General features: G+C 39.6%; 1 protein-coding gene across 2 annotated transcripts in view; it reads left to right on the top strand.

Annotated features, from left to right (window-relative positions):
- Nucleotides 1-27,780, top strand: part of BTBD9 (BTB (POZ) domain containing 9) — a 411,775-nt gene that overhangs the window by 263,505 nt on the left and 120,490 nt on the right. For both annotated transcript variants that reach the window (XM_010848690.1, XM_010848691.1), the window contains one exon: nucleotides 226-335. In XM_010848690.1, coding sequence (XP_010846992.1) covers nucleotides 226-335 — 110 coding nt within the window. The remainder of the gene's footprint in view (nucleotides 1-225; nucleotides 336-27,780) is intronic.

Raw genomic sequence — 27,780 nt, 5'->3', positions numbered from 1 at the left:
TTCTCTGGAAAGTGGTACCTCCCTAATTCTGCTGTAATTTTTCTAGACTCAGTTGGAGCTAACCCCAAGGAGCAGGTGCAGGGTCTGAAGCCTGTTCAGAGTCTCTCTCAGTCCGTGCTCTGGTAGACTGTATGTTTACGTAGTATATCTTTTTCTCTTATCCTTGGATTTGTTATGATGGAAGCTCATTTTCTTCAACAGATTTTCTCCTCTTTTTACCCCCAGGTATATTCGAATAGTTGGGACTCACAACACAGTGAATAAGATTTTTCACATTGTGGCTTTTGAATGTATGTTTACAAACAAAACCTTCACTCTGGAGAAGGGGCTGATAGGTAAGTGTTACAATTACATTTTTATGTATCACATAGCTATGTTATCTTCAAATATTTTGTTATTCCATTAACTCATCTTAATTCACCTGTTAATCAGCTTTGACTAAGAGCTCTGGTTAACTTAAATGCCTTCTGGCTGAGTGACATAGAAAGGGCTTATATTTTTAGAAGTAGTCAAAATAATAATTCTAGTAAACTTAAAAGAGTGTAAATATTATACTAGTAGTTCAGAATTGGAAATGTTCTAGTGATTCATTCAGATTTGCTCCGTGGGGAATGGTTGTGATAGTCGGGCACAGCCTCCTGTACCAAGAGGCTTTTCTGTATTTAATGGTGGGTAAGATCAGGGAGGAAGTCAGTATAATATTGATCCAGTGCTCCTACTTTCCAAGGCTGTGCAGGTATTTTGGCCTTTGATTTGATATGAACAGTGTGCTCAGCTATGAGAATATCTCCTTTTCATAGACACAGCAGTCCCTATTTGCCCTTCTTTGTCAAGTTCACCTCAAGAAAATGACTGCATGTAATTAAAATAAGACCAAAGTAACTAAATTACCGTAATGAAGATTATCTTGTGACCAGTTCAGCCTGGCTAATCTTTGGAAAGGACATTTTAAATTTCATTTAGTTGTTTGGTTGTTTTCTGTTGTGCTTTGTTTTTGCTTTTGTTTTAGGTCATGTTTAGTCTGGCTGTCTCAGCCCTTAACATTATGATACCATGAGTGGCTTTTTCTGTGTAGGCTGATTATTCTTCTTTAATCCATGCCTACAGGTTTTTGCTCATTTCCTACCAAGATCATGTTTTGTAACTAACTAGATCCTTGAATCTGCACCTTCACTGCAGCTTTCTTGGAAAAGGAGCTCTCTTATGTTCAAGTGAAGGGATAAGATACCCATGCCTTGGTATACCTAAAGTAGTTCTTTACCTTTACAAAGGGACTCATTTCTCATCTCCTACCCAAGTCCTGTTCATGCTGGGACACAGAACATATTGACAATGTCCTAAAAACATGGTGAAAACTAGAATGAGAAAGATGAGGGTAGCTTAGAAATGTTTACTAATTCTATGAATGGTCAAAAGTCTAAATTTTCATAACACTTTTTGTTTCCTAAACATAATCCTTTAGGGAAATTTGAGAGAGTAATACTAATAAAGTAGCAAGAGTAGAAATTATTCCAACGTATAGAAAAGTTTTAGAGCTCAACTAAAACAGTTTGGTTTTGACTTTGCAATGGGTGTAGTTTTTAGTATTAAATATAAATGTTGATAAGCCTTGTGACTTTTTTTTGGAATTTTTAAAAATTTTAATTGGAGGCTAATTACTTTACAATATTGTGGTGGTTTTTGCCATACATTCACATGAATCAGCCATGGGTATACATGTGTTCCCCATCCTGCCTCTTTGTGACTTTGAAACCATTTGAAAGTTAACAGTGGGCATTACCTGATATTATCAAGGCTTTTAATTCTGTGAAGGGGCATAGAATTGTGATGATGGAGTGTTTTGGAAAGGCTGTTCCTTTTTACTTGCTGCCCATGTTGTTTTCTAGACCAGACCTGACTGTGCATGTGATTGTATAGTTAAGAGCATCCTTACTGAGAAGGATCTTATTAGGAACCAAACCACCTTTGCAACCATAGGAGGTGTAGAGCATCTGGCTACTCACTTCAGCCTGGTAGACTGCATTTTGAGCATGTTGTATAGAAGGCCCCTTTCCCTTCTTAGTGGATGAAGGACAGGTTTGTAGGCACTGTAATTATCGAAGAAACAAATCTATCTGGCATGAAAGGCCACTGCAGGAATGAAACTCAGAATCAGTTGTAGTGAGGGATGCTGCTGTTGGTCTCTCTGTTTTGTCCAAACTGAGTTAGTCAGCATTATCAGAAGCCATAATAGTCTCAGACATGTCAAGGGATGAAAGAAGACTGTAGAGAGGCTACAAGTATTTCTGGTGTCTGGTCAGACACTTTTTTCAAGCCCTCTTCTAAGATGCTCACATTGACTGCCAAGAGCACTGCAGTCACTTGCCTGTCGTCCCTCCTCCAAGGGACGCTCCTCCAGGAGCAGCGGTGCAGGCAGGCAGGTTGGTGTGTGTGCTTGTCGGCAGATGGCCTGCAGTGGGGTCCCCGCTGGCTCTGCTTTTACTGTCTTCATGGCTCTAAGTTGCCCCCATGCTGGGCAGACAGGGAGCTGGTTTAAGTCATGAGAGCATGTAGGGTGATTTCATTATCCTTTTTCTGGCATGGCAGCTGTGCCAAATTTACAGGGGCATTTGAAACAGCAATGGCCAGCTTTCCATGTTGGTGATCAGGTGCGTTTTAGCTGCACACAGGCCTCAGCCACAGCCATTCTACAGGGACCTCCAAGAAAGAAGTGGTCCTTTAGTGAGGCCACAGTGTATGTAAGAATCACCTGGAATTATTTTTAAATTGTAGTTGCCTACTGCTCCTTCTATCCTATGAGATATGCTGTTCTCCCTTGAGAACCACTGATCCAATGCCAGGTTTTCATAGGGGAAAATATAAAACTACAATAATGTCATCATGAATAACTAGTGGTATCTAGGAGAAGGCAATGGCACCCCACTCTGGTACTCTTACCTGGAAAATCCCATGGACAAAGGAGCCTGGTGGGCTGCAGTCCATGGGGTTGCTAAGAGTAGGACACGACTGAGCGACTTCACTTTACTTTTCACTTTCATGCATTGGAGAAGGAAATGGCAACCCACTTCAGTGTTCTTGCCTGGAGAATCCCAGGGACAGGGGAGCCTGGTGGGCTGTTGTCTATGGGGTCGCACAGAGTCAGACACGACTGAAGTGACTTAGCAGTAGCAGCTGTACCCTTACATTTCGAGATTCAGAATTTCTATCATATTTCCTGGCCTTTGTTTCATAGCTCAGGCTACTCTCATTAGAGTGGTATTCTCCTGCTGCTGAGTGTGCTCAGTCGTGTCTGACTGTTTGTGACACCATGGACTGTAGCCCACCAGGCTCCTCTGTCCATGGACTTTTCCAGTAAAGAATACTGGAGTGGGTTGCCACTTCCTTCTCAAGGGGATTTTCCTGACCCAGGGATAGAACCCATGTCTCTTGTGTCTCCTGCACTGGCAGTCAGATTTCTTTACCAACTAGCACTACCTGGGAAGTCCAATATTCTCCTAAATTACTTTAAAAAATACTTGTGTCAGAGACATTGCTTTGTCAACAAAGGTCTGTCTAGTCAAGGCTATAGTTTTTCCAGTAGTCATGTATGGATGTGAGAGTTGGACTGTAAAGAGAGCTGAGCGCCGAAGAATTGATGCTTTTGAACTGTGGTGTTGGAGAAGACTCTTGAGAGTCCCTTGGACTGCAAGGAGATCCAACCAGTCCATTTAGGAGATCAGTCCTGGGCGTTCATTGGAAGGACTGATGTTGAAGCTGAAACTCCAACACTTTGGCCACCTTATGCAAAGAGCTGACTCATTTGAAAAGACCCTGATGCTGGGAAAGATTGAGGGCAGGAGGAGAAGGGGACGACAGAGGATGAGATGTTTGGATGGCATCACTGACTCAATGGACATGGGTTTAGGTGGACTCCAGGAGTTGGTGATGGACAGGGAGGCCTGGTGTATTTCGGTTCATGGGGTCGCAGAGTCGGACATGACTAAGCGACTGAACTGAACTGTGTCTTTTAAAATTAGATTTAATGTTATTATTTAAAATGTATAATGATGTTAGGAGAAACATGAATAAAAATAACCATACCAGCTTTGTAAGATTTTAGTCTTCCTTTTCTACGAAAGGGTTTTTTTTCACGTTTTTGTTGATAGCATGTCACTCTTCATACTGCTTCATTTGCACAGACTCTTGGGGAGGCTTTGGAGCCCTGTGGGTTCATGCATCCATGGGAATGGGCCCACCTTAAGTGCACTGACCAGACCTGGGCATCAGACTCACAGCTCTTCTCCCACCTTATCTGCTGCTGCCACCACAGCCCTTTCTTATTTGGTGGCTGCTTCTGGGTAGTGCTGGGATGTATTCTTGCCTGGGAGAGTCTTGCCTCTTTGTTAGGAGGCATTTGTAGGAAACTTAACCTCTTACTGCTGGTGCATAGAGGAAAGTTAGAATAGATATGACTGCTATAAATAGATATGAGTGCTATTTAAACATTAAACCTCCCAAAGAATGTATTTGCTTGCCTTGGCACTCCACTTTGTGATATGTCTGTGGCATATGCCAAATCCCTCTAGTTTTTCATAATACTTGCCAAAACTTCCTTTTCGTTTAATCTTGTATTTAAATTCACTTCTTTGAATACCGTCTTAGTTGTTCAAGTAGAGGGAATGATACACACCACTAAGGTTAAAGAATTACTGACGCATAGACAACCTGGTCTTATCTGTATGCTGCCTACTTCCTCCCCAGAAGATTATTTTGAAGCCAATTCCAGACACTCTATCATCTTATCCATAAATACTTCAGTATACATCTCTAAAAGTAAAGCCTTCCTTTTTGTGGCCATAATCACAATATCATTATAACACCCCGAAATTGAATCATTATTACTTCTGAGTATTAAATACCCAGTCAGTGTTCAGATGATCATAATTGAATCAAAGTCTGGAGTGAGATTATGTGTTTTTATAGGTTGTTTAAATCAGAATTCAATTAAGGTCCATACTGTCAACAGGTAGCTCTTTTGACTCATAAATCTCTTAAAATCTGTAGCTTTCCTTACACGTGTCTATCCCTGTCTTTTTCTTTTAGTTTTCCTCTCTTTCTAATTATAATGTGTTTGTTGAAGAAACTAACTTTTTGTCCTGCAGAGTTTTAAACAGCCTGGATTTTGATGATTAGATCCCCATAGTAATAGATCCTCTGTTGTATTTCTTGTGTTTAATAGTTTGATAGAGGCTAAATCTGATTCAGGATTTTTTTTTGGTTTTTTTTCTGTTTGTTTGTTTATAAAATGCTCTATAGATGGTGGTATATGTCTATCAAGAAGCAGAGAGAAATCTTTGGTTGCCTCTCTCTCTTGGATAGTCACATCCACTCATGGTTATTAATATTTCCTAGATTCATTCTTTCATAATTTGGATGTATAAAATGATTCTATTCTAATCCTATCATTCCTCCTCTAGAAAAACTTTCCTGAACACTCATTTGATAATCCTAAAATGCAGTTTGCCCAGGAAAAGTAGGATAAATGTCATATTCTTTCTTCTTTTTTACCACTTTTCAAATTAAAAAGGTAGTTACCTAGCATCCTCCAAAGGTAACCAGTAAGATTTGTTTCTGGGGGTTTTGAGGGGGAGGAGGGAGGAAGGAGAATATCATTTTGAATTTATGAGATTAAACAAATTGGACATCTTTTAATCCCTTGGGTTATTTTTTATTGATATTCAGATTGTCCGTATCTTTAACTTCTTCATATTGGCTGTTGAGTCTTTCTAACATGATCTCAGTAGTCCGCAGTAGTTCCTTGATTTCTGTCATGACACAATGTACCAGCTTCATCTTGTACATTTATTGTCTCTAATCTGGAATCAGCCATTTCTGCAGGAAGCCCTGGTTCTGTGAAATGGGAAATGACATTTGGAAACCTCAGCCTAATCAATTCCTATTGGGTTGGTCACTATTCCTAGGCTTTCTCAGTAAACAGAAGTAGGAGATGAATACACATATGTTTATTTATTTATCATATATTCAACAGGTAAATAGTATTAAGAGTGCATGCTGATATTTCTAATTAAAATTCTATACACAAAGCAAGCTCTGGGAGTTGGTGATAAGCAGGGAAGCCTGGCATGCTGCAGTCCATGGGTCACAAAGAGTCAGACACAACTGAGCAACTGAACTGAACTTAACTGACACAAAGTTTTGTTTAACCTTTTGATCTTTCATCTCCTTTTTTCCATACTGATAATCTTGGCCACTAGTATAAAGCACAATATAATTTATTTGCTTTGTCTTCAGTACATACAAAATAATTGCAGAATTACATTATAATACTACCTTAAACCACATGATTTCTGAAAATAGTTCAAGATTTTTGCAGTAACCTTTTGGGCCCTTAAGGTATATCCCATGAGAGATGTACAGTAAAATTATTGTGTTTTAAAGACACTTAGGATAATTCGTTGGATGGTCATATAGCTATTTCAGTGTACATATAGATTCATTTGTTCCGTTTTGCTTTCAGTATTCAGTGATTGCCTTGAAATTTTTTTGTTTTATAATTGTGTGAAATACATACATAGTTCTAAAATCAAATATACAAAGCTGTTGTGTGTATTTTAGAGAAATTCAGTTTCTATTTCTGTCCCCTCTACTCCTGTAGGTAATCTCCTTTTCCCCTTTTTCTGGGGTTATCCTTTTTGGGGAAAAAAAAGGAAAATAAGTAAATATATATGTAACTTGTATTTTGTATCCTCCCCCGCATTCTTAAATAATTGATAGCATACTATATTCTATATATACTTTATTTTTTTACCTTGCCTTTTTTGTACTTAATGCTTTTCTAGAGCTAGCTGTATAGAAAGATACTATTTATTTCTTTTTAATAGCAGCATGGTCAAAGGGTAAATGCATGTATTTCTTTGTTAGATATTGCCAAATTCACCTCCATAGGGTGTATAACATTTTAAAATTCTCATTGGCAATATATGATAATGTCTTTCCCTCACAGCCTGCCAGTGGAGCATATTGTCAGACTTCTGGACTTTTGCCAGTTCGATAGGTGAGAAATGGTATCCCAGTACAGTTTTAACTACATTTCTCTTGCAAGAGAAATTGAGCATCTTTTTATATTTTTAGGGCCATTTGCGTATTTTTCTTTTTAAATAGCTCTTCTCTTCTTATAAGTCTTACAGATGAATGGAGAATATGCTTTTTAGTAAAACTTGAGAGAATAGTAAGTACTTAACACTGATACTAGAGTGTGGTGTTTAGCAGTGCATGAGTCTGGTTTCCCTTCTTAAGGTCTCCTGGTTCTCCTGGAAAGCATAAGCTCTCTAAGTCCCTTTCCTTCGCGCTACCTGTGCTTAAGAGATGGCAACCAGAACGTAGAGCTGTAGGCTCAAAATTCAAGTCTTTTTTTTTTTTTAACCCTTTCAGGGAGTAAGAAAAAGCTTCCGTTACCAACTTTAGGCCATTAAGTGGTATCTTTGTGTCTACCAGCATGGGTTCAAAAGACTGGTGGCTTTTTTATTCGACTTCTTGTTAGTAATTGAGGTGGGGCAACCAAACCAGGCAGCACAAGCGCAGGGTGTCTGTGTTGCTGGAGCTCTGGGAACGCTCACTGCTGCTGCCACCAGGAACTGTGCGGTCTGAACAGGAGCACTGGAGCCCGTGTCCATCAGCCTCTGTGCTACCTACAGTACTACCAGGAGCATCCTCCCATCTTCCATTTTCACCAGCTGCTTCTACTGGTAGAGCTTCAGCAGAAACAAAGCTACAGGGAGAAACCCACACCAGGCTGGCAAGTTTGGGGAATGTAGTTTATGGAACTTCAGCCTCTGAGATACAGTGTAAAGCAAGGGAGCGAATGGAGCTGAAAGCAGATAGAGATATGATGAGTGCAAAGGCAGAAAGTGTGAAAGGGGCTTCAGTCATCAGGAAACTTCCCATCTGACTCACAGTAGCTGGATAAGCCCACTGGCAGGGCATAGAGACGTGGAGCGGAGAATGCCAGACAAAGACACAAGCAGAGTATGGAGAAAGGTTCAAGGTTTAGGAGGCGTGTGAAGGAACCCAACGTATTTTCTTGCCTAGTAAGATAAGGTTTTATGAAGAATAGTATTTTGAGCTGGGCCTGGAGGAATTCAGTAAATAAAGCAGAGCAATACATATGTGCTGATTTACACAGCAACAAAATGGCTGCTGCTTGTTCCCAGCTGGAGGCAGGAAATAGAAAGTAGGTGGTTTGTACTTGCTACTGTCATCTCAAAATACTCTGAAGCAGTGTGTTTAGAATTCTCTGAGGTCCTGGGAAAGTAAACACTTGGAAGTCTGCTGTAACTGGCTTTTGCATCCACTGAACTGGGGATCTGACTTCCGCCCTTAAAATGTGTCCTCTGGAGCAGAAACAGAGATTTGGGAGTGAGGGAGTTCACCAGCGGGTGGAGGTGTTAGAATGTGGCAAAGAAGCAAACTTGTTGGAATAGCAGAGGGGTCCTTAATTCAGAGAGTTTTCTAAAAATGGCGCTATATAGCGTCTGGATTAGTCTACACCAAGAGGCTTTGCTTTTCCCAGCCTGTTTCTCTAATCAGATACTAAGGCTGGTTCTAATTGTCAGTGAAGCTTAACTTCTTTATCTACTGTAAATTACTTGGCATTAAGCAGACATTTATTAAGAGGCTGCCAAGTGTATCTGAGGCACTGGGGAGGGAAAGATGCGCAGGTGCAGTTTCTGCCTTGGAGGAGCGTTTGAGCTAATGAAGGAGAAAGACACTTAGACGGTGACCACACAGTAAAATAAGTCATCTCTGGGAAGGATTCAACAGATGCTATAGGAACACTGGAACAGGAGTACCTAACCTGAGTTTGGAGGTGGTATCAAGACCTACCTATAGAGGTGATGAAGCTCCTTAAATCTTCTTAAGGAAGAAGACATAGTCGGGGGAGAGTCACATAAAATGACCCCTGTGTACAAAGGCCTATTTATGTCTGACCCACTTCAAAGCCAGTGCCCTTTCCAGTGGACCACTGTGCATCTGGTAGTGGAATAAGAAGTAAGAGTTATTTGTAGTCTCTCACCCTTTCTGTGGAGAAGATAACCATTATTTTCTCACAAAGTCTTAGAGTTTTAGAAGAATTCAAATAAAATAAACACCCCACAATAATGCATGAAGAATGTAATACAGTTTGTTTGCCTCCCACCCAGAGAGCCCGGGTTCTCAAACAAGAATGGGGCTACCATTTTTTATCTGGGGGAAAGAGTCAGGGACGATTAGAAAATGACCCTCTCACAGTCACTTAGGATTCTCAATTTGGTATGTGGTCCTTCGTGTACAATTAAGTTTCATTGTCTTTTAATACCTGTTGTTTTGTTGGTTTTTTGTTTGTTTGAGAATAAAGATTGCCTGAAAAAGTCTTTATTGCTCTTACTTTATAGAATTTACACGTACCTTTTATAGGATTAAATTTTGGGGGTCCTACTTGTTATAGAAGGAATATAGTAGTGTGTGTGTGTGCGCAGGGAAATGTAAATATGCACAACTTGTGTTTAAATGGGACATCATGGAGCTTGTATCCACTGTTATGCAGCAGTATCACTTTCTCACAAACCACAGTTCTGCCTCACTGGCATTTTGAATAGCCAGGTTGTAAACAGGCAGATCATTCTCTGTTACTGACTGTGAAAGCTGTTCAAGCAGCCAAGGGGATGTAAAATCTAATTTTGTTGGTCTAGTTGCTTCCCTGGTAGCTCAGACGGTAAAGCGTCTGCCTACAATGCTGGAGACCTGGGTTCAGATCCCCTGGAGAAGGAAATGGCAACCCACTCCAGTATTCATGCCTGGAAAATCCCATGGACCAAGGAGCCTGGTGGGCAACAGTCCATGGGGTCGCAAAGAGTCGGACACGACTGAGCGACTTCACTACAGTTGCTACCTTAGTACCCTAGTCCTCCACCCCAGAACCAGGTAGGTAATTTTTTAACTTAATATTTTAAGTAGGTAATACAAATATGTATTCTTATTTCCCAGTTTTGTTAAAAACATAGCACATATTCATATATGTATTTTTTAAATTAGCAATGTTTTTGGAGATCTTTCCTTACCAATACAAAAAAACTTTCTCATGCTTTATATTTTTTACATTTGTGCAGCATTGGCTAGAGGTGCTATAATTTAATTTATTTAACCTGTCCCCTTTGATAGATATGTAGGTGTTTCCAGTCTTTTATTATCAAAAACAATTCTGTAATGACCCATTTTATAAATAGTGAGGTTTAATCAGAGATGGTTCCAATAAAGCCTAAAACAGACCAAAAAAATCCATCATTACTCCCAGGGCCAGCTATTTAATCTGCAGGGCACTATGCAGAATGAAAATATGGAGCCCCTTGCTCCAAGTGCAGGAAACAAGTGCATTTAAAAGTATTTTAACAAAAAAAAATACTTTCCCTTTCTTTTGCAATCTTCTGACCTGGCATATTGTTTTTATTTGCTGATTAATGTTCTAAGAAAAATAACTTTTAAATTGTCAGGATGAATTTTATCTTTCATCTTTATATTGTGTAATGGTGGTTTTAAATGCAAATCTAAGGGCATTATCTGCTATGCCAAATGACCAAAGTTACACAATTCATGTTTGATAGCTCATACATGTGTATGTATTACTTCTTACCCAGTACAATGGAAATTCTGCATAAAACTATATTGTTTTTCTTTCACTTCTTAATTCACACACATTTTACCAAAACTTTCTATCTTTCACTTACTCAGTAAGCTTCCTTAATAAGGAAGAATGGAAACTAATACAATATTGTAAATCAACTATACTTCAGTTAAAAAATAAAAGAAGAAAGTACTAAAGGGCGAAGAATATACGAGTTGCCCTATTTTTCAGCATGTCATAATCTTTAACATAAGCATCTGGCTAGTATAGGGAAATAACAAGAGTGAAAAAAGGATATGATAGAATTCTTTGGTTGGTAGTGCTTATTAAAAAGTTGACTTTTTTCCTGCATTGAGGCAAGTTCTGATTGGAAGAGAAAGTGGCCTCTCTGGACCACTTTACTCAGGCACAGTAAATTTACTCAGGCCCAGATTACTCAGGCACAGTCATGGCACCTTGACCTTGGCTTTGCTTTGAGTCTCGCTCAACCTCCACATGTTGTGAGTCCACTGGAATTCCGTACTTCTGGGGCTTGATAAACCTATTCACAAATTGGGCAGTGGCAAACTGTGGACACATGTATGTTGCGTATCTCCTCTGTTCACGGGCTTGCTCCATTGTCCCCTTAGACTTTATTTTAAAAGTTCAAAGATAAGATTATGAGGGGGCCATGGAACATTTAACTAAATTTAGGTCCCTTCTGAGTGCAGGGCCTGTCTGAAAGAAAACGTTGCATGCCCATGAAGCTGCCCCTCATTACTATTTCTATTTAACATTGCTCTGTACTTTTGGGGGTGGGGAGAGCGGATAGAGGAGTAGGAGAAGAACAAGAAATATGTATGATAGACATTGGAGGAAAAGGACCAAATATCATTATTTATGATGTGATGTGATAATATACCCAAGGGAATGAACTGAAAAATTACTAAAACATAAGAACTCTAAGGAATGTAGTCAGATATAATAGTATATACAAAAATCAAGTTTTCTCAAATATCCACAGTAACCAATTAGTTTAATGGAAAATTTTTACTCATGATAGCCATAAAAACAATAAACACAGTAACAATTCAGGAGCCGTACTTTTCCTTTATACCTAGTCCATCCTTAGCCATGTTAACAGGGATCGTCCGTCCCTGAACCACCTGATGCCATTAGAGATGGGGTAAGGGTCAAGAACAAAGATGAGAGGCAGAAGATGATGTGAGCTCGGAAATGGGATGGGTGTGAGCTGAGCACGTTGGGGAAATCTGCTGGAAGTTGTTAACTTTTTTTCCCACAAACGATATATACCTACCTAGGAATAAGTTCTCATGTAAAGAAACTGTAAATCTTTAAGAAACACTGAATAATGGAAAGCTATATTCCAGGATGGGAAACTTTAATATAGTGAACACATTGGTTCTTCCCATCTTAATCTACTAATTTAAGGCAAGATTATTTAGAATCTTTTAGGCTTTAAAAAACAACAACAACTTTGACTATGCTCTTTAAAATTTTCCCAAGAGAATAAATAAATGGAATTCCCTTTCCCCCCAAAAAATGAAGGGATAAAGATGAAATGAGAAACCTACTACCACTAGATATTAAAATTTGTACTGTGTACTGAGGTAGTGTGGTGTTAATGCAAGAATAAACTGGTAGATTAAGCAATCATCCAAACTCTGGATTTGATCTCTGTATACATATGAATGTAGTGCAAGATTAAAGATGACATTTCACATCCATGGAGAATGGAAAGGTAATGTGCAGATGGTGCTGAGACAGTTGACAATTGAAAACACATGAGATTTTCTTCATACTGTATACGAAACTAGTTTCCTGTTAAGATTCAGATTTTACATTACTCCAAGAGAACTGTTGAGAACTAATAATAAGTATTTATCTGGTCTCAAGGTAAAGAACTACTTCTTCAGCATAAAAGCAAAGGCAGAAACTGTAAACAGAATTCAAAGGCGTTTGACAAACTAGAAAAAATAATTGCAACTTATATGACAATGAGTAATTGTCTTTAGTATATATGAAGAACTTCCCAACTAAGTAAGAAAAAATGTGAATCCCCAATAGGAAATGTGTAACAAACAGTAATTTATTTAAAAGAAAGAAAAACCTAATAGTCAATAAACCAGAGAAAGTTTGGCTTCATAATAATCAAAGAAATGGCAAACTAAATTATGATACCATTTTTGGATTTTTATTGGCAAATATTTCTAATTAAAAATTTTTTATTTACATGAATAGTACAACTAAAATAAAATATTTCTATGTTTTAACTTGCATTAAAGTTTTTACTGAATGGGTATCTTTATGTTTCTTGGCTATTTGGTGTTTTTTTTTTTTAATTAACGTCTTCATACTCTTTGTCACCATTTTTGTTGCTTTGTTGCTTATTATTAATTTGCAGATTATGTATATTCATGTTTATCTTTTATATATATTTTGAAAATATCTTCTCCCAGACTGTTAGTTACTTTTAAACTTGTTTATGGTGTCTGTGTTGTACAAAAGCTTTTTAATTTTGATTTGGCCCTATCTGTCAGTCATTTCTTATCTATCATCTGGATTTTGTGACTTGCTTAGAATCTTCGTCCTCAGTCCAAATTATAAAAACATGCTCCCCTGTAGCTGTGGTTGGTCATCATTTTCTTATATTGTTGTGTGTGGGTTTTTAGCATTTAGCTCTTTAATTAATGTAAATTTTATTCTGTGTATGGTCTGAGGTAGGAGTTTACCCGTAACAATATGTAAACAGTTGTTTTGAATTGAAATCCTTTATTGATTATTTCATTCTTTTCATCATTGTTTAATTTATGTATTTTAATTGGAGGATAATTACTTCACAGTCTTGTGATGGTTTTTGCCATACGTCAACATGAATTTGCCACAGGTATACATGTGTCCCCCCATGCTGAACCCCCCTCTCACCTCCCTCCTCACCCTGTCCCTCTGGGTTGTCCCAGGCACCTACTTCGGGTATCCTCCTTCATGCATTGAACTTGCACTGGTCATCTATTTGATATATGGTGGTGGGTGCTTAGTCACTCTGTGTCCAACTCTTTTGACCCCATGGACTGTAGCCCACCAGGGTCCTCTGTCCAGGGAGATTCTCCAGGCTAGAATACTGGAGTGGGTTGCCATGCCCTTCTCCAGGGGATCTTCCCAACCCAGGGATTGAACTCAGATCTCCTGCATTGCAGATGGATTCTTTACCCTCTGAGCCACCAGGGAAGCCCTTACATATGGTATTGTACATGTTTCTATGCTATTTTCTCAAATCACCCCACCCTTGCCTTCTCCCACTGAGTTCAAAAGTCTGTTCTTTACATCTGTTTCTCCTTTGCTGCCCTGCATATAGGGTTGTTGTTACCGTCTTTTTAAATTACACGTATATGTGTTAATATACAGTATTTGTCTTTCTCTTTCTGAGTTACTTCACTCTGTATAATAGGCTCCAGGTTCATCCACCTCATTAGAACTGATTCAGATGCGTTCCTGTTTATAGCTGAGTAATATTTCATTTCATGTATGTACCACAACTTCCTTATCCATTCATCTGCTGGTGGACATCTAGGTTGCTTCCATGTCCTAGCTATTGTAAATAGTGCTTCAGTGAACATTGGGGTACATGTGTCAATGTGTCTCTTTCAATTCTGGTTTCCTCAGGGTGTATGGCCAGCAGTGGGATTGCTAGGTTGTATGGCAGTTCTGTTCCCAGTTTTTTAAGAAATCTCCACACTGTTCTCCACAGTGACTATACCAGTTTGCATTCCCACCAACAGTATAAGAGGGTTTCCTTGTCTCGACACCCTCTCCAATATTTATTGTTTGTAGACTTTTTGATGATGGTCATTCTGACCAGTGTGAGATGATACCTCATTGTGGTTTTGATTTACCTTTCTCTAAGAATGAATGATGTTGAGCATCTTTTCATGTGTTTATTAGTCATCTGTATGTCTTCTTTGGAGAAATGTCTGTTTAGGTCTTCTGCACACTTTGGGAAAAATAGCATGTAGCATGGATCTGTAAATCTCTTCTAGATTTTGTGTCACATCATTTAAAATACTACTGTAAATTCACACTCATAGCTATTCTTTTTCTCAATTTTCTGGGCTGTTTTTTCAAATTTTCTTTTCCAGTGAACTTGAAAATCAGCTTGTCAAGTTTCATTTTAAAATCCTGTTGGCAAGGATGTTTTAAAAGAGAATACTTAGTATGAGTGAGGTTATCACAAAATGGGCAGTGTCATATACTGCTGAGATTTGTTGTATAAGTTTTCTAGAAGGCAATTTGATGATATGCATTTAAGTGTCTTCGGAGAAGGCAATGACACCCCACTCCAGTAGTCTTGCCTGGAGATCCCATGGACGGAGGAGCCTGGTAGGAGGCCGTCTCGGGTCGCACGGAGTCGGACACGACTGAAGCGACTTAGCAGCAGTAGCAGCAGCATTAAGTGTCTTAAAAATATCCCTTGATCTACTACTTCCACCTTTAGTTTATCATAAGAAAAGCTTCAGGAAGAGCATTTTTTTTTTTACATTAATGTTCAGCATGGTGTTACTTATGATAAGCAAAAAATGGGAAAGACTACAAATGTCCAACAATAGGAGCATGATTAAATAAATTCTAGCACATTAACATATCAAAATTCCTGTATAAGCATTCATAAAAAAGGAAATAGCCATAATATAAGGTAAAATAGAAATAGGATACCATGTTTATGGCCAGATGGATGCTAGTATTTTAAAATTAAAGATAATATCTGTATTTTTATATGTGCATATATTAATTTGCTAGGGCTGCCTTTAAAAAAAATGCTGCATACCGCGTCACTTAAACAACAGAAATTTATTTTGTCACAGTTCTACAACTTGGAAGTCTGAGATCAAAGTGTCAGCAAGTTTGGTTTCTCCTCAGACCTCTCTCCTCGGCTTGCAGATGGCCGTCTTCTCACTGAGCCCCACAGGGCTTTTTCTCCATGCACTCTCGTCCCTGGTGTCTCTTCGTCTTGTAGTGACACCTGTCTTATTGGATCAGAGCCCCATCCTTATGACTTCCTTTAATTTTAATTACCTCTTTAAAGGCCCTGCCTCTAAATACAGTCGAATTCTAAGGTACTGGGGGTTAACATTTCAAAATATGAATTTGTGAGGGATATACCTCAGTCTATAACAATGCATTAAAAAAAGAACATAAGGAAGACTATCAAAATGTTAATAGAGGTTTTCTGGATGGTGGGATTCCAGGTAATTTTCATGTTTTTAATCGTATTTTTCTGTATTTACATGTTTTCATCAGTGAATGTGTGTTACTTTTGTAGTCAGAAGAAAATGTTTCTATTTCAAAGGAGACTATTTCCACACTGCATATGAAGAGACAAGGCGGAGTGGGTGGAGCCGGTACCTAAGCCTTCCACGCGCCCCAGGACTCACTTGCTCCCACGCGTAGCCACTAACTTCAGCAAAGTCCTGTTCCTGGGGTAGGTAGGGAGTGTAGTGATTCACCGGATGCTTCTATTGAGTAAACCAAGAGTCCTGGAGAATCTAGAGAAAAGATGCCAAACCAAAAAGTATATGTATATATATTATATAGTCCCACTTATAAACAATTCTACATCTCAAAAACTTGTGTATAATGACAGGAAGCAGATCCACAGTTCTCTGGGGCTGGGGAGGAATTACAGAGTGGCATGAGGAGACTTCTGGGATTGAGGGAAAGGTTTGTTCTCTTGACTGTGTTAACAGTTTCATGAGTGTGTACAGACGTCTAACACATATTGTATATCTCAAATATTGCAGTTTATTGTGTGTCAATTATATCCCAAGAAAGATGTTTAAAAATGGAAAGAAAGATTTCAGTAGCCTTTTGGACATTATGGTATTACTTATTTGTTAAACTAGTGATGTGAAGGCTGTGGTTTTGTGAATCAAATGAAATCTTTGATGTTTGGAGGCTGTTGAAGCAAACTACTGTATAAAATGTTTTGAGAGGGGGCCTCTAAACCCAATGGCCTATTCCTGCCCCATAATTCAGTGTAACAGGGTATGGGTGTGTCACTAATTTGAGTAAAATTAAGAGATTGTATGATGTCAGGTGCCTGGTAGGTGAACCAGTCTGGTGCACAGTGATCTTTTTGAATTTATTGGTTCATTAATATTGTGAAGATATGGATATGTTTCTTTTATAGCTGCATTCGATACTTATCTTTTTAAGGACAGGAATCGGTTCAGTGCTACAAGAGAGAAATGTGCTTAAAAATCACAACATTACCTGTGGTAAAATTATCATAAAAACTCCCTGGTACTCCAGCAGGGGATTGCTTCAATTCTGCCCTCATAATGACAGGAAATGGTTGTGGGTAAAGTTGTTTTCCATGAAGCTGTGATGAAATCAACTAAAATGGTAATAAAGTGGAGTGTAAAAGTGAGGGTCTCAAGTGAGATGTAAAAGTGCAGAAGGTGTTAGAATGTTCAAATTAGGATCTTCAGGAAATGATTCTGTGAAATATTAAATATGAATTGATTGAGTTCTCAGCTCTGAACTGTCAGCAGTCAGGCAGCTGGCTATGGGAGTGGCTATGGGAGTGGACTTGCCTGCGTACCGCACCCCACCCGCATCCTGGCTGGGTGGCTTCCGTTTCACTAACGACCAGAGAAGCCAGATAACAGAGAAACGGTCTTTGGTGGTGAATGGTAATTTAACAAAGGGTTTGGAGCCCCATTTTCCTTCCTTCTTGCTCAAAACCAAGGAACTTGTCACCCCAGGAGCATTATCGTATTTTTTCCAATGATCCTTTGATGAATTAATGTTCAGTAGGTGCCTGTTACAGACAATTGGAAGCACACTTCTGTAAAACCTCAGCGAGCTGTGGAAGCTCACTAAAATGTATATCATCAGAGATATTTTTTATATTATAGACATAACTTTATACTGAGACTATATTCCAAATGTCCCATCTGTTCCCTTCTTGCCACCACTGCTGCCACCACTCTCATGCACACCACCCCCCTCTCCTGCACTGCTGTCTGTCGCGCCTGCCTGCTTTGCAGCGTCCCTGCGTCTTCTCTAGTCCTTTCCGTTGCTCTCCACACGCCTCTCGGAACACTCCTTTGCTCACAGTCACTCACGGCCTCTCCGATGCTCTTAGGATCTCCACCATGGCCCTCAAGGCCCTGTATAATCCGGTGCCTGTGTGTGCCTGTCATCTATGCCAGTCCCCCCTAGCCTTTTGTATTCACCATTCTCTCTGGAATGTCTCTTACCTTGTCTTCATTCTTACTCCCATCACACCCCACCCGCTTTGTCTCCTTAACCTCCTATTGATCCTTTAAATTTGTTTAAATGTCAGTTCTTAAGAAAAGTTTTGCCTGACCCTATACCCCAGTTTGGGTTAAAGTTCTTTGTATAATGCTAATAAATCAGGGTTTTTTTCTTCAGAGTTCTTAGCTTCATTTGTAATTCTTCACTTGTTCACATGGTTCCATAATAGAAGGGTCTGTTTTGTTCGCTGCTATATTCCCAGCATGTGAGATCTCGATATTCAATAAATATTTACTGAATAGATAGATAGACAGTCCGATGGAAGGAAGAAATGATGTGTTGCCTTCTGAAGACTAAACCAATGCAGATTCTGGTTCTCACTCTGCTGCTGATTCACTGTGCAATAAAGAAGTCACAGTCTCTCTGAACTTCCAATTTCTCACCTATAAAATGAAAAACTAACCTAATGATACGTTCTTTTGTTTTTAAAAAGGTATCCTTTTTGTGTAGATAACCGTGTTATTATATAATTTAGGTCATAATACATCATCCTTAGTGATCCAAGCAAGGCCTTCTCTTTTATTTATGTTTCCTCACCTTTGTTGAATCCCACTCCTGCTCCCCTCTCCTTATGACCATGTCTAATATGTTTCATTATGTCCTTAATGTGTATGTATATTTGGAAAAATCTGTAATGTTGGGGGAGGGAGGAGTATATATGTGTTTTAATCATCAATAATGTTTCATGCCATAAGTCTTATTCTTTTTCATACTTTTCTCACCTAGTATTGTGAGTACTATGTATTCTATAGTATACTATAGTATTATGAGTACTATGTGTAAGTACTATGTATCACCTAGTATTATGAGTACTATGAGCTGTACATCATTGTTTCTTAATGTTACTTAGTATTTCATCATAATAACTATATATATTATTAGTGAATTTATAAAGTTCTTACTGTTTGCCAGATACTGTTCTAAGCTCTTTACATATCATCGTCTAGCCTTCATGGCAGTCTTGTAAAGTAGGTGCTGTTACTATCTCACCCGTTCCATTCATTGCCCTGGTGGTGGAGACCTAGGTCACCTTCAGCTTCTTGCTCTCAAAAACAGTGCTGCAGGGAGTTCCCTTGTGTCTGTCTCCTTTGAACCTTTTTTCTGAGGCCTGTATTCTGTGTATGATCCCTGAGTACTCGAGCACGCACATCTTCAGCTTTGATCCATCCTGCCATGCTGCCTTCCTGCAAGGCAGATGCCAGTTTACACTCCCACCACCAGGAGTGCACGTCACAGAGCCTTTTCCTCCCCAAGTCCACACCCACACTTAATACATGTGTTCTACTCTTTGCCTTTATGATGGCCACAAAGTAGTATCTTGCTGTTATTTTAATTTGCATTTCTCTAATTCCTAGTGATTTGGGGGGCCATTGCTGCTGCTACCACCCTGGTGCAAGGCACCACCCCCCTCCTCACCACTGTGCTAGTCTTTCTACTCATGGGTCTCCCCACATCCTCTCTTGTCTTCTATGCTCCAGCCAGAGTAATATTTTTAGAAATAATTTTATTTATTTATTTATGGCTGTTCTGGGTCTTCACTCCTGCAAGGGCTTCTCTCTCGCCAGTAGTGAACGGGGGCTCCTCTTCATTAAGCGCGCGGTCTTCTCTTATTTTGGAGCTCGGGGTCGAGGGCACGCAGCTTTCAGCAGTTTCAGTCCCCAGGTTCTAGGGCACAGGCTCAGTAGTTGCAGTCCCCAGGCTTAGCTACTCGGCAGCATGTGGGATCTTCCCAGACTAGGGATTGAATTTGTGTCTCCTGCATAGGCAGGCAGATTCTTTACCACTGAGCCACCAGGGAAGCCTCAGCCAGAGCTATTTACTGGACCACTCCTTTGCTCACAATCTCTCTTTAACCCACTGAAATGACAGATGTTCTGATGATGACCCATACTTGTATTTCTAGGATAATTGCTTCTTAGACATGATGTATTTTCTAAATAATTATTGGATTTGTTGGCTAATATTTATTTTAGGGGTTTTACACCTATTTTCGTAGATAAAATGAGCCTATAAATTTCTTATCTTGTCTCTCAGTCATTTTATAACCAAAGTTATATTAAAATGACTTGAGAAGCTTTCTCTCTTTTTCTGTTTTCTGGATCAATATGTAATAAGATATAAATTACCTATGCTTTGAACTAAGTGATCCTCAAGGTTCTTTGCTAACTATAAATTCGATGACTCGATGAGCTGTTGTAGCTGTGAGTTTTTACCAGTGCTTCACTGGTTGTATGGATTAGTCAAGTCAATTCATGCCTATTCAAGACCTCAGTGATGTCAGAAGGGCTTAACCTACTATGGGCACAGAATGGTATGTTTTCCATCATGTGCCCACGGAAATGAGCTGAAACAGGAGTTCCATAGTCAGCCTGTATCTATTTTTATTCATTTGTTTTATGAAACTTTAGCCCTAAATATTTGGGTATATAAATTCTATCATGGATTTCAAGGAACTCTCCTGGCCTCCCTCCCACCCCAGCTGATTTTCTAGCCTTTCCTTTCCTTCCTCATAGAAACATCCTGCTTTATTCCACTTCTCCTTTCTTTCCAGCTGTACTCTTCTCCTTCCTGTCTGATTTTTATGACTCTAGAGGAGAATTGGATTCTTTGAGCCTAAAGACCAAGAGATTGCCAGAAAGGTTGGTTTTGGTAAGATGGGAATACTGGGTTGCAGAGAGAAAGGGGATTTGATCTCTGCAAATTCGGCAGGTGATGGAAAAGAAACTCCCATGCTAGTGTGTAGTTTCATGGCGGAGAGGTTCTGGGTAGACACAGGCTCCAGGTGTCAGCACCCAGCGGCTTCAGAGAGCTTGGATGATGCGGCTTCGTCAGTTTAAACTGCTTTGATAAGCTTTACGTCATGATTCTCTGAATCTTGTTCTCAGAGTTAGGATGAAATCAGAATACGTGACATGGCTGTGCAGACGTCTCCCATTCTTCTTAGTACATATTACTTGAAACTATAATAGTAATTGTCATATCATTTTATTTTTCTTTCTCATTTGGCTGAGGATGCAGCGCATGCAGAGACTGTCAGACAGCGACTACCTGGCATCCACAGTCTATATAATGGCAGATAAGCTGAGACCCCGAGACTGACAAACAAGCTATTAAATCTAAAAGGCAGGGTTTCTTATGGTAGATCAGTTATAATAATTTTATATCTCAGTATTTTACATATGTGACATTTTGTATAGTAAACAATTAATTGCCTGCTTTTGACATTTGAAAGTTAATGTGAAGGGAGTTATAGAACAGACACTGTGAACATCACCTCCCAAAGTGGAGTGGTAAATGGCTATCGGCCTCTGGGAGGATACAACCTAATTATTCCTCACAGTGCACTCTGTACCTTTTTACCACCACTTTGGGTTTCATTGTCTTTGATAAACAAGATAATTGATATAAATGAATGTGATCCTGTAAAATTGTTCCCCAATTGCAGGTTTTCATGCCGGAGGTATAATTTTCCTTATGGCACATTACTGTTAATCTTTAAATGGGTAGGTTGGTAATCTACCTTTCAGAAGCAGACATTAGATGAGTCTTTCCTTAACAGAGCTGATAAAAACATTGGGTGTATCAGGTCACAGGAAAAAATGACTAATAGTCACATTAATGAGCAAGGGCACATGGAATTTTGAGCGGGAGGTTTAGAGTTGGGAAAGTAAGGGAACTATCTTGGAGGTAAAAGGAGATGCGGTCCTCCTCAGGAAGAGGACAGAGGCAGTGAAACATGCGCTGGAAAGGAAGGTCTGAAAAGGAAGGTCCACGCTCGGTGTTCCCCTTCTTCCCCAGCCCCGGCTCTGATCATGTCAAATGCTGACTTGGCCACCCTGGCTGACCTACAGGCTGAAGATCTCAAAGAAGCCCCAATGTGCTTTTCCCTCTTACTTAGAGGAAAAGCACTGGGGCTTTGCTAAACCGCCATTTTGTTCCTTAAATGAATACTCTGCCTTCTCAATTCTCTGTTGGAAGTCTGTCTGTAGGAAATGTCAAGGGCCGATCAGGCAACAGAAGCATGCATGTATGCACTCAGCAGGGAAGTCTGGGGCAAGCTCATTGGCAGTCTGCTTTGAGGAACCCATTTCTCTTTCTGTATAAAGTACAGCAAGGAAGAGTGAATGAAGAAAGTTAGCAGACGCATAGGAGAGAGTATAAAATGGCATGGCCGTAACTAATTTTGGGGGAATGTACAACTTAGCACGCAGAGTCTTGGTGGTTTAAAAAAAGTTATAATTAATAATTATTGATTTGTCTAGGGCACCGAATATTTAGTTTTAAAAATGAATTTAAACTCACAGCAAGGGAAACCATGGTGAAATGAGATTTCTCCCCAGATAGTTCTGTTTGGCAGTATTATCACAGCTTTTCAAACATCCAGGCTTGCTAAGGGTAGCTTGCTGTCCAGTTCAATGTCGTCTCTTCTCTGAACTGGTGCACTGCCTCCCTCCCCCTCTCTCACTCTTGAAAGGTTAGCCTTTCTTCAGAATACTACAGGTTTTTCCAGCAACATCTGTCAACTTGGCAACGAGCACACCCTAAGGAAATTTTGGACATTTGAAGACCATCTAAATACTGTAGGGAACCTCTCTCTCCTCTCCCCCCGCTCCCCTCCTGCTTTCACCCAAGAAGAGGAGGGCACTCACAAGGCTTTTATCACTGTCCATATCACTGATAAACTATACACCTATTTGTGTCTGTCATTTTTTTTAATGCACTTTGATTTGTTCACTCAATTGTGATAACTCATCAAACCTCAAATTAGTTACTATCCTAGAAGGCAGGTTGTGGGCAGACCCTTTTGTTTAATGGAAAGAGACACCTAACCACTGTACTGTTAGCGCAAAGATCCTTCTTTGCTCTAATAGCTCCCATGATCTTGATCTGATTCAGGAGGTCAGAAATTGCTGTCCCCAGCAAATATCAACCAGAAGGAACTGCTTTCTTGGTTATTCTGAAACTGCCAGCTGCATATTACACTAGCAGGTGCTAATAGGTTTTTACTGGTCAGTAGAATTGTTACTGGTTCTCCCCTCCCCTGCCTCCTTTCCTTTTATGATTACAGGGTAGCTCATGAGAATGAAAGTCTCCCTTCTGTGAAATACCCAGATTTCTGAAATGCTTGTCCCACCTACCTGTACCATTTTGGGAAGAGCCTGACTCTTCATGACTAGTGAAGTACCAAGCCTGGATATTGTGATTCTTTGAAAATCTTGAGATGCTTTTATGAATATGATCTAATATATTTTTTCACTATTCATAAGAAGGCAGAGAGAAGATAGGATTCTTTTCTCTATGGGTAAGGAAATCAAATTACAGGGTGGTTAAACAGCCTCCTTGAGATTGCCTGGGAGACGGTTTACAGAACTGAGGTGAGCACTTCAGGTACCTGCTTTCCACTGGAGGTTCAAGCTGAAGGCAGGCAGGGTAGCACACATTTGCCCTCTCAGAATTAAAGTATGTAGGCATGATGCAAAGAGAGCTAGAATTCAGAAACAAGATACTTCCTAACTACCAGGTCCCAGAATATTCATAATAAAATTCCATTTAAAAATGCTCATACCCATTTTTCATTTTTGAAGCACCAAGTGTAAACCATTAAAAGAATAATTAATTGAGAGTAATAGCAGGAGGTGCTTTTTAAGCTTTCTTTTAGTGTATTTTCCCTTTTAATGTTATCTTCCCTGGTGGCTCAGACGGTAAAAGCATCTGCCTACAATGCAAGAGACTTGGGTTCGATCCCTGGGTTGGGAAGATCCCCTGGAGAAGGAAATGGCAACCCACTCCAGTGTCCTTGTCTGGAAAATCCCATGGACAGAGAAGCCTGGTAGGCTACAGTCCATGGGGTCGCAAAGAGTCGGACATGACTGAGCAACTTCACTTTCTTTCTTTCTTTCTTAGTGTATTTTCATCAGACACTGTGAGCTTCCTGGAAAACACCGCATGATTCTTCAATCTAGATTAACTTTGGTCTCCTGAGGTAGTATAAATTGTCCTTTTTCCTGAGGTTTTTTTTTTTTTCTTCCTCATAACTGCTTTATTTAGGAGTATGGGTAAAGTCATTCCAGGTCACTGGCAAGACTTTGATTGTCAGTCTTTGAAGCAAGGTAGACAGATTTCCCCAGGGACCCCCGGTTCACCTGTTGGGAAGCACAGCCTCAGTCTGACCCAGGGGATTGCTCAGCCCTGTGCTGGCCCCTCGGGCTAAGAGTAGGGGAGCCCAGGGAGCAAGTCTCCCTCAGGCATCCTGTAGGGTTTGATTACAGTCTCAGTTCTGAAAGCTCAGTATTCACAAGTTAAGATTCACCTTTACCCATATGTCTCTTCTAAATTCCAGTCTCGCTCCCTTGAGATTCTCAGAGATTCTTTCTTCTCACACAGCTCAATTCAGAATGGTTTATGGGAACTAAAACATGAGAATTTGGTATGGTCTCCCACATTTTTCTCTCTGCCTTCAAAATCTGTGGTGGGAAGTTTCTGCCAATGTGGAATTGTACTTGCCACAGATCTGATTGGGACATTTTCTGTAAAATGTACAGAGTTCCCCATAATGTTTAAATGCCTCACCGCTGATAACTATTGTTAGTAAAAATGCAAATTTTAATAGTTATTGATACATTTTAAAAGACCATCATTCAAGATGTTAAGACTAGTTATCCATTATTTTAGAATCATTCTGACTTAAAGTTTGAACCAGACACATCCTCCAGCTTAGAATAGAAAGACGTTAACTACTACTTTGTTAAAATGATAGTTGAAAAAAACAAACATTTTCTTGCAAATCACAACTTCTTTTGAGGACCTTAAAAAAAAAAAGATTTGCACATCCTATTTTCTGTGCTTAACATGAATGAGAAATATTCCTCCCAAACTGTGGTGACATCTCTGATCTTGTGTCACAAAACTGTTGTGGCATGATAAAACCTCAGCCAGTAGTGTGGAACAAAAATAACTGTTAATTTCAACATCTTTCAGGACATAAGAAAAAATAAATCCATGTAAAACTCTTATGATACTAGTCATAGAAAAAGATGCTCTTCACATTATAACTTTTAAATTGTTTTGAGAAAGAGTTTCCAAAACTTGCAAGACCAATTCCAATGACTCTTTGCATGTTAGGTATTTTTCCCCATGTCAGCATGAATAACTTGTCCTGATGTAGGGGACAGATGTAGAATCTTATTTCTCTGACAGATTATTTCCAGAGAAAAGGAAAAAATCACCCCATTGAGATATTGCCTATTAGTTCAAACACAGAGTTTGATGTTTGAAATCTATTTTTTCTGGCATCTGGAAATTCCTTTGTCCTAAATTTAAAGGCGTTGCCTACAGAATGAATCCCTCTCTGATATACTGCAGTGGTTACCTCTATTAAACATCCAATGCTTGATTCTTTTTTTTTAATTAAATAATTTATTTTAATTGGAGGATAATTACTTTACGATATTGTGGTGGCTTTTGCCATGCATCAACATGAATCAGCCACGGGTACACATGTGTTCCCCTATCCTGAACCCCTCCTCCTACTTCCCTCCCCACCCTATCGCTCTGAGTTGTCCCAGAGCACCAGCTTTGAGTGCCCTGCTTCATGCGATGCTTGATCCTTTAAGGTCTTTTTGAATTGAAGATTTTCACAGCTAAAACCTCCAGCACGAATGCTGGAGTTTGAAAACTACACATAAGAGGGTAAACCTCTTAAGCAGTTAGATCTGGAACATGCTTTCCCTCAAAGGCTTCAGTGTAAGAAGTCACTGGTCCTGGTGAGCCTGCACACTTGGGAACCACTAGCCCACTGCATCTCACCTTTGCCCCTGGGAACAGCCACCTCTGATTTCTCACCTCCGTTTTCTGGAAAACTGCCATGGTCTCAGAAATGTTCAGAGCTATAGCTTTCTAAAGTTAGAAAATTTGCATATTTTGGGAGGAAGGAGAGCCTTAAAGTTTGGAAGAGTGTTAACCTTTTCCTATCACTGGCTAAATAGGACCCAGCATGATTGTCAGAGTCTTTATAATCTCAAGATACGGTGTTATTTGGGCAACTTTTGGTGATGTCACAATTGGAACTGTAACAGGAATGATGAGAACACTGAGATTATTCTAACTGAAACAGACAAAAATGAACAAAGAAAAAAAGAAAAGAGGTTGTGAGTAATGGGGTCTCCAGCATTCAAAAGGCATGGTCTGTTTTCTTCCCACGCTCTCCCCCTGTAGACGTGACTGAATCCTTTGGAACTGTGTTAGGAAGCAACCTTCCCACAGAGCTGGGAACGTGGAGATAATTTGGGAAAAGAAAAGTTTAAAGGCTTTTCTTCAGCAATGTGATACAATATACTATGTGATTGAAAAATGATTTTTTGATTAAAATATAATTGATTTACTTCAAGCTGGTTTTAGAAAAGGCAGAGGAACCAGAGATCAAATTGCCAACATCTACTGGATCATTGAAAAAGCAAGAGAGTTCTAGGAAAACATCTATTTCTGCTTTATTAACTATGTCAAAGCCTTTGACTATGTGGATCACAATAAACTGGAAAATTATGAAAGAAACGGTAATACCAGACCACCTGACCTGCCTCTTGAGAAATCTGTATGCAGGTCAGGAAGCAACAGTTAGAACTGGGCATGAAACAACAGACAGGTTCCAAATAGGAAAAGGAGTACGTCAAGGCTGTATATTGTCACCCTGCTTATTTAACTTATATGCTGAGTACATCATGAGAAACGCTGGGCTGGAAGAAGCATAAGCTGGAATCAAGATTGCTGGGAGAAATATCAATAACTTCAGATATGCAGATAACACCACTCTTATGGCAGAAAATGAAGAGGAACTAAAAAGCCTCTTGATGAAAGTGAAAGAGAAGAGTGCAAAAGTTGGCTTAAAGCTCAACATTCAGAAAACGAAGATCATGGCATCCAGTCCCATCACTTCATGGCAAATAGTCAGGGAAACAGTGGAAACAGTGTCAGACTTTATTTTTTTGGGCTCCAAAATCACTGCAGATGGTGATTGCAGCCATGAAATTAAAAGACGCTTACTCCTTGGAAGGCAAGCTATGACCAACCTAGATAGCATATTAAAAAGCAGAGACATTACTTTGCCAACAAAGATCCGGCTAGTTGAGGCTATGATTTTTCCAGTAGTCGTGTATGGATGTGAGAGTTGGACTATAAAGAAAGTTGAGTGCCGAAGAATTGATGCTTTTGAACTGTAGTATTGGAGAAGACTCTTGAGAGTCCCTTGGACTGCAAGGAGATCCAACCAGTCCATCCTAAAGGAGATCAGTCCTGGGTGTTCTTTGGAAGGACTGATGTTGAAGCTGAAACTGCAGTATTTTGGCCACCTATGCAAAGAGCTGACTCATTTGAAAAGACCGTGATGCTGGGAAAGATTGAGGGCAGGAGGAGAAGGGTACAACAGAGGATAAGATGGTTGGATGGCATCACTGACTCACTGGACATGGGTTTGGGTAGACTCCAGGAGTTAGTGATAGACAGGGAGGCCTGGCATGCTGCAGTTCATGGGGTTGCAAAGAGTCAGACACAACTGAGCGACTGAACTGAATTTCTGCTGTATAGCAAAATGATTTAGTTATACATACATACACACACACACACACACACACACACACACACTTTTAAAATATTCTTTTCCATTATGGTTATCACAAGATACTGAATATATTTCCCTGTGCTATATATTCAGTAGGACCTTGTTGTTTATCCATCTATATATAATAGCATACATATGCTAATGCAAACGCCTACTCCCTCCATCTCCCACCTTCCCGCCCACCTGGCAGCCA

This window comes from Bison bison, unplaced genomic scaffold (assembly GCF_000754665.1).
Source record: "Bison bison bison isolate TAMUID 2011002044 unplaced genomic scaffold, Bison_UMD1.0 scf7180017864270, whole genome shotgun sequence".
Taxonomy (NCBI): domain Eukaryota; kingdom Metazoa; phylum Chordata; class Mammalia; order Artiodactyla; family Bovidae; genus Bison; species Bison bison.
Note: the sequence above shows the minus strand (reverse complement) of the source record. Positions and strands in the feature narration are given on the sequence as shown.